Genomic DNA, 7,603 nt, shown 5'->3' on the forward strand with positions numbered 1-7,603 from the left:
GTACTTCAATTAAAAATATAATAAATAATAAAACATCTCAGGCTGTGCTGCCTTAGTGCAGCATGAAGATAGATGTGGGTTCGGCTGAAGCAAATAGCCAGTGCAACCCAATGGGTTTGCTCAAAACAAGGGAGACAGGACCATGGTTTAGCGGGCAATATTGATGGCAGGTAGACAATTGGACTGGATGATCTTAGAGGTCTTTTCCAGCCTTAATGATTCTATGAATACGAAAATGCAGATGGAATTCAGTGAAACAAGAAGGCAATGGGGAAAGACCTCTGTGCACCGTGTGCCTCCCTGCCAGTTCCATTTCCAGAGCTTTGTGTCCCAGCGCCTGTGAGGTGCCAAGAAAGGAAATCAGCTCCACATCTCTAGAGAATGAATGCCTGCAATTGGGAAAGCCCCACCACGTTGTGTCCTCCTCCCTCCCAATAGCCTCACAGTGACCTCACCTTCCAGCAAAGCAAGAACTTGAACAGACCTCTGTGTCTGCAAGGAGAGAAGAAGGCTGGTTTTGGCTAACCTATAAATAACCATTGTTTCTATAAACATCTGCCAGGGCTGGGAGAAACTGGAGGCTGTGCCAGAGACCAACCCGTAATCAAAGCATTCTGGCAAATATTGAGATGGCAGTGGCTGTGTGGGCCGTCTCCACGTACAGTATACAAATATTTACTGTAGATTTGCCTGCTGCAGCAAGTACTCCTTCCTAGCAATTTCTGCACCAGCTCTGGTGTATAAAAATACACCAGCCTCTCGCAGTCTAGCTGAGCAAGTTGTTGACTTTTTCTTTTGCCTAATCCCTAATCCCATCCTTACATCTGCATCATCCCGAGCAGAGCATTGGTGTATGAGTGCTGTGCAGCAGACTTGTCAGCTGCTTGCAGGCCTAGGTCACAGAATGGCTCAGGTTGGAAGGGACCTTAAAGACCATCTCATTCCAAACTGTGGGCTGGTTGCCCCTCACCAGCTCAGGCTGCCATGGGCCCCGTCCAGCCTGGCCTTAATCACCTCCAGGGATGGGGTATCCACAGCTCTGGGCATCTGTGCCACTGCCTCACTGCCTTCTGAGTACAGGATTTGATTTCTTCCTCACAGTTAGTTAGGAAGAAATGGGCAGCCATTATTCACTGGCAGCCATAGTGAAGATGTTGGCCCTGATTCTGATGGCAGGAAATCTTGACTGAGCAGGAAACAAGCATGCGAGCCGAGGGAAGAGCCTCTACCCCACCTGTTCTGTCCTTTCTGCATGAAATACTGCTAACCTGAAATCGCCCCTCTCTCCTTGCCAGATGGAGTCCTACACGTCTGACCCCCTGGTCTACCACGGTGGCATGAAGGTCTCCTTTGTCATCCAGCTGATGAATGCCATTACCAGAATCGAGCGAGCTCTGCCCAAGCTGACTCTGCCCATCCTGGTGCTGCATGGCTCTTCTGACAAGCTCTGTGATATCAAAGGCTCCTATTTACTGATGGACACGGTTCAGAGCCAGGACAAAACGCTGAAGGTCAGCTTGCTTTCTCCATTTTTAGGATGCTATCCCACAAGCAGAGGCCTCAGCACCGCTCACTGCAAGGGTCACAATGGGGGAAGCAGGGCTGGTGCCTGCCAAACCAAGCAGGTTCCCAGCCCTTCAGGGAGGAAGGAATGCCTGGTGTTGGGCAGCAGGGTGCTTGGGATGAGCAGAGCAGGGTCCATCAGCACAGAAGCTGGGACACTACAGCAGACTTCTTTTTGAAGCAGAGTGTTCCAGAGCCATCCCTTTGATGTGATGTGATAACCTGACTCACATAGAATCGTTAGGGTTGGAAAGACCGTAAGACCTTCTGGTCCAACCACACCTGGGAGAAAAACCAGACAAAGCATGGGACCCAGGGGTGTTGCCAAGAGGGGCTGAAGGCTGCTCTGCCCATGAGGGTGTTTGTTCAGTGCTAATCCCTGCTCTCTCCCTGTCTACAGGTGTATGAGGAAGCCTACCATGCACTGCACAAAGAGCTGCCTGAGGTCACCGCCTCCGTCTTCACAGAAATACTGACGTGGGTTGGCCAGAAGGTTTCAGCAGCTGGAGAAACCAGCCAGACCTAAGAGCAATCCTTTCTGCAGCTCTTACTGGGGTTTTCTGGGAATAGAAGCTTTCTGTAATAGAATTCTCTCTGGAAAAGTTCTAGTGTGGAGGGACTTGCGGGATATTTTGCCATGCACAGTGTAAGTGCTGGGGGAGAGGCACAGGGTGGGTGTTACTCACTGGCGTAGATGACCCTTGCCATAATCTGAGGAAGCACTGACAGCTGTGGGAACGGCCCCCAAAGCCTTCCAAGTTGGGTAATTTTACTGAGATTCCCCCCACTCATAGAGCTTCCTCCATCACTTCCTCTTCTCTGCTTTTGCGGGGCTGGCGGGGGTGTATTTATACTGCAATAATTTTTTGGTATGTTAAAGAAGCCAGTATCTTCCACTTTGCAGTTTCGATTCCCTGTCCCCACCACCTGGTCCTTTCCCAGCCCTGGCAGAGGAGTGGACAAGCGTAGACTCAAGCCCACGCAGCACATTCGCAAGCCAGGCTATTCCCAATGCCAAACCCCATTGCCTCTGCAAGATAGACTATTCTGTAAATAGTTGTAGGGGCTGCTTTTTTCCCTTCTTTCTTTTTTTTTTTTTTTTTTTTTTTTTTCCCTCTTGGAATTAATCATTTGCGCTACTGAAACTGAAAAAGCAGAGTTATATGAGAATATAGTAATATAATATATGATGTATAGAGAGGTGGCTGGGAGCTGGGGAAGAAATGGGAGGAGAGGCTAAAAAAAAAGATTAATTGTTCGTTCTCTTGGCGAGGAATAATGTTGTCTCATCAGGATCCAGCCCTTTCACCGTAACTTTACAGTCGTAACATGTTGTTTCCCTTCATCAGTTGGAAAATGTCCTGAAAAAACCACTATAGAGAAGCACAGAGCATCCGGTGGGTAGGGATTAGCAGCGGGCATTTCATGGTCCACTGCTCCAGCAGGAGACCCACGGCGTGACCCCAGATTGTGGCCAAGCTCCCTGCCCACCTCCTGCCTTGTACCTGCCCCTCTCCCTCCGCTTCTGTAAATGAGGACGTGGGGCCTTTCCCATGGGGACAAACCTCATTATGGGGTCTGCTGCCCCTGCCCTGGGCTGGATCCTGCCCACTATGGGAGTCTTACCCCTCCCTCCTGCCCTTGAAGCCACTTCTGGAGAGATCCAGGAAAGGGACCTCAGTGCAATAGCAGGCAGAACCCATCAACACGCCGGCGTGCAGGATGCATGGGTGCAGGTTGTATCCTCACAATCTCCCCTACAGGCCCAAGTCAGGAAAGCTCTTTATGGAGGTGAATGCAGACACTTTTCCACCTGTGTTTTCCTGCCCTTAAAGGGAGGAACCAGCTGGAGTTCTCCCAGCACTGCCAACTTGTGATTAAAACACCATTCCTGTGCAATCAGGTGCTCCCACCCACCCCTGCTAAACCTGCAGCAACTCTCGCACTGCTGCTTTGCTGCAAATTTGTTTTCCCAAACATGGTCCCTCCATGCCAGATGCTGCTGGGAAAGGCACAGCAGCACCATGGTGGGGACAAGGCTCCCCAGGAGCAGGAGCCACACGGGTGTGATGCAGCAGTGACAGATGGCGCAGGGGTCAGAGCAAGATGATGACTCGAGGGTGGGATTTTTCAAAGCACTTTTCCCCAGGAAGTCAGGAGGAACGGATCGATGCCCCCATTCTTTATGTCCCGAACTGACAAGCACTTTGCCAGGGAGCAGGAGGGTCAGAGCCCACTGCCTGCCCCAGGGTCTGTGGTCAGTGCCTTGCAGAACATGTCTCGCCCATGACACATCTGCAGCTTGGAAGAAAGGAAAGGAAGGCAGTTATGTGCATCTGGGGAATTCTGTCTAGTGGTACTGGCTGCCCAAGGGAAGCTGTGATTGAAAATCAGGTTAGCAAGCAAATATGTACCTGCTGCTCCCTCACCCTGCACGTAAGCTACTTTATATTGACCCAGTTCAGTTTCTCCATGCCCTGGAGGAACCCTTCCTTCACTGACCAGATTAGCAGCGAGCAGAGCTGCTGCCAAGGGAAATGTAATTAAGCTATTTCCCAGCAGCAGGTACCATGTGCAGAGAGCACAGCTGGCCTTACGAATGTTGCTGTGCAGAGACCAGTCTGCCTTGGAGAAGAGGTGGCATCCGTGACCGAGCAATAGCAATGTGCAACTGCCATCTGTGCCACCACCTGTAGCACTGGGAGACCATTCCCCTCTGCCCACCACATTTTCCATTTAGCCTGTTCTTTTTGTACCACTTACCTTAGCACACTGCCAGCATAGACCCTTGAAGATCACACTTATTTTTCCAAGTAATTTGTCTCTCTCGTTTTGTTGTGTCCCAGTTCAATAAATTTATATATATATACATATATAAAAGCATATATACATACACTTGTATTTTCAGTGGGAAACCATATACAAGTTTAGGATTCTTAAAGGAATACAATGTATATTGCAACTAATAATAAAGTTATGTTTTCTGAATGGAGCGTGTCTGAGGGCATCATTTGCTATCACCATCCCTCTGGAGAGCAAGAAGGGAAAGGCAGGAAGATCTGAGATACTGAATCCAGGTTTGGAGCATTTGGGTGCCCTTGCTGTTGGGAAGGTGATAGACCCATAGAATCAAGTTTGGAAAAGACCTCTAAGAACATCTAGTCCAACTGTCAGCCCATCTCTACCATGCCCATAATCACATCCATCAGTGCCACATCTCCATGGTCCTTGAACACCTCCAGGGATGGTGACTCCACAACTCCCTGGGCAGCCTGTGCCAATGCCCAACTGTTCTTTCTGAGGAGAAATTCTTCCCAATATCCAACCTGAAATCAAATCCAAAGGAAGCTGGAGGCTCTGTGCCTATTTCTCCAGCCAGCACTTAGGCCTCACGATGCCCTGAGCTGGTGTCTCCTCTCTAGGATGTAATTGTTCAGCCCAACATCTGTGTCCACGAGCAAAGAGCCATTCCCTGGCCCCCAGCACAAGGTAAGAGACAGAGGGCTCACCTCCCACCTGCACAGAGCAGGGCAGGCAGGGGAAGCTCTTAAGTGCCTGAAAGTACTCCACACATTCAGATGAAAAACAATTCCTAGGAGATCTCCGAAGAGTTCAGACAGGTTGCATGACAAAGCACTGAGATCTAAACAAAGGAAATTACTTGGCCTGGAGTGCAGAGGGGAGGTAAGATGGCCAGCACAGAAAACATTTGTGGCCTCTCAAAATACCTGGAGACTGTTATTTAATTGCATACATGATTGGAAAATGTCACGGAACACCAGGAAACAAGGAATGCCGTCTCCTCCAGCAGTGGGACAGAAGGAGCAGTCATCCTGGGAGGAAAGGACAGAGCCCGTGCTTTGAATGGCTTTGAACGTTCTGGGCCCAATTAGAGGCATCTCAACAGAAAAAGCATCCTGGACGTTTCACGTCCAATGGTTTCCAGTTCCTCAATGGGAGACTGAACTTGCTGCCAACAAGCTTGTTTTAAAACTCTTGGTTATAGTTCAGTTTTACACCCAAGGAGGAGTAGGGTGGAATAAGTTGGAGGGAGCAGATTGCTGGCTCCCATTATGGAAGCAAGCTTAATAAAATTCATAGAAGTATTCGTGGTTATTGTGATGCTGTGCCAAGAATGTGTTAGAATAAAACCTTCTGAGCAGAAGGGAGAGATATAATGTCATCTTAGCCTTGATATGAAAGATCACCCTTCATCTCTGAAAGCATATCTCAAGGAATGGTAGTTAACACATTTACTTGCCTTCCCTCTTGAGCAGGTCTCTGCACAGCCTCACACAATTCATCACTGCCACAGCCTCGCACGAATGGTATTGGGATGACCCTGGGTAGCAGAGAAGCAATAGGATAAAAGAATAAGGAGGGAGGGATGTTTTCCTGCTGGGGTTTTAACGTCACCTCAGCACAACACAGACCAGCATGGTTTCTTCCACAGGAAAGCTCCACCACGTTCCCCTGGCTTTTTTTAAAAACAAAAACCAAACCAAAAATACCACCCTGAGCCCACAAACCTCTACATCTGGCCCTGCCACAGCACTCCTTCACCTCCCTCCTGCTCATGTACTGTGCCAAAGCACAGCCTTGTGCCTTGCCATACCAGCAAGAGAGCAAGCAGCAAAGAGCCCTGCTGGGACCATTTGCCAGAAAACCACCCAGGAGCTGCTGTCAGGAGGGAGCAGGCCTGGAGCAGATGGCATTTTCCAGTCCCACTCTTTCCCCTCAAGTTTGTTCTGCTGGCAACAGGAGGAGGGAGAGGAAAGCTCTCACAATCGTTTCTCTGAGCTTATTTTGGGAACTGAGCAGCCAGACCCTCAAGACCCAGACTAGCTCTCTACATGGCACTGATCCTCTTCCAAGGCTTTCTTTAGTGTCCTGAAGTGCCCTGCAGACATGCAAGCTCACACAGCTAACCATGACAAAAAAAAAAGAAAAAAAGAAAAAAACAAGCAAAAATTATGACCACACCTTCCCCAATGCTGATCCCACCCAGTGTGCAGCCCACAGCTGCTCAGCCCCTGCAGACCCTCACCCAGTTATTCCCAGTAGCCCACCTCGTTTCCAACCTGACCCCACGAGGCAGGCAGTCACATCGTCTTGATTAAAAACAGGCCTCAGCAATGGCAAACTGTTTGCCAGCGTGGCCTCTCTTATCTTAATAAATTCATTGTGTCAAATCTGTTTTAGCTTAGAAGCTGAAACAAAACCTGTTCTACCAACACAGGCAGCCCCAAAAACTGAGCCCAGACAAAACCCGGCTCCCTGCAGCAAGAACAACTCTGTGTCACTGCGAGCAGATGGGTCCGTCAGCACGCGGAGCTGCCAAATGGGAAGGTGCCATCTCTGCCGTACATTTGACCACGACAGCCCAAGTCTCTCAGAGATGCCTGTCTCACTGCTAGCTCCTGCAGCACAGCGATGTTCTTTGAAGCACAGCTTGCGAGTCCCAGCAGCATAACTAGAGCCTGAACTTCTCCAAGCCCAGTCCCTCCCTTCAGCAGCATTAATCATTCTGATGCTATCGCCCTTCCCCCTGGATAACTCTGCATTCCTGCAGGGAGCTACAGGGATGGGCTTAGATCCTCGTTCCCTGACCCAAGTTCATCTCTGAAGTCAACAGGCTGTGCAATCATCGCTATTTGCTACCAAAACTACCACAGCCACTCAGACATACAGGAGGGGAAGAAGACTGCAATACCCAGACCCTTGTAAGGCCGTAACACGATGGAAAGCACAGCAACGGCAGCAAAGTGGCGAAGTCTGTGGATAAAGAAACAATAGAAAGAACCTACTTACCCTTGGAAGTCCTCAGGTAGGCAGGGATCTCCAGCAAGCTACCTTAGTCTCCACTGCCAGCCCTTAAATGAGGTCTAGGAAGGGGTGCATTGCATGCACCTGAGCTCCCCTGGGTTGGCCCTGCTTTCCCACCAGGTGCTCGGCAACTGCTTCAAGCTGTGACTTAGCATTTCCATTACAGCCCTCCAAGAGGAGAGGAAATGCCTGGTGTCCAGCACACCTGAGGTTT

At 49.7% G+C, this 7,603-nt stretch overlaps 1 protein-coding gene across 2 annotated transcripts in view; it reads left to right on the plus strand.

Annotated features, from left to right (window-relative positions):
• Positions 1-4,551, plus strand: part of MGLL (monoglyceride lipase) — a 53,644-nt gene extending 49,093 nt beyond the window's left edge. For both annotated transcript variants that reach the window (XM_085235957.1, XM_003210100.5), the window contains exons 7-8: positions 1,296-1,511; positions 1,964-4,551. In XM_085235957.1, the coding sequence (XP_085092083.1) occupies positions 1,296-1,511; positions 1,964-2,089 (342 nt within the window). In that variant the 3' untranslated portion in view covers positions 2,090-4,551. The remainder of the gene's footprint in view (positions 1-1,295; positions 1,512-1,963) is intronic.
• The last annotated feature ends 3,052 nt before the right edge of the window (positions 4,552-7,603 follow it).

The sequence above is a fragment of the Meleagris gallopavo genome, chromosome 14, assembly GCF_905368555.1.
Source record: "Meleagris gallopavo chromosome 14, MGAL_WU_HG_1.1, whole genome shotgun sequence".
Classification (NCBI taxonomy): Eukaryota; Metazoa; Chordata; class Aves; order Galliformes; family Phasianidae; genus Meleagris; species Meleagris gallopavo.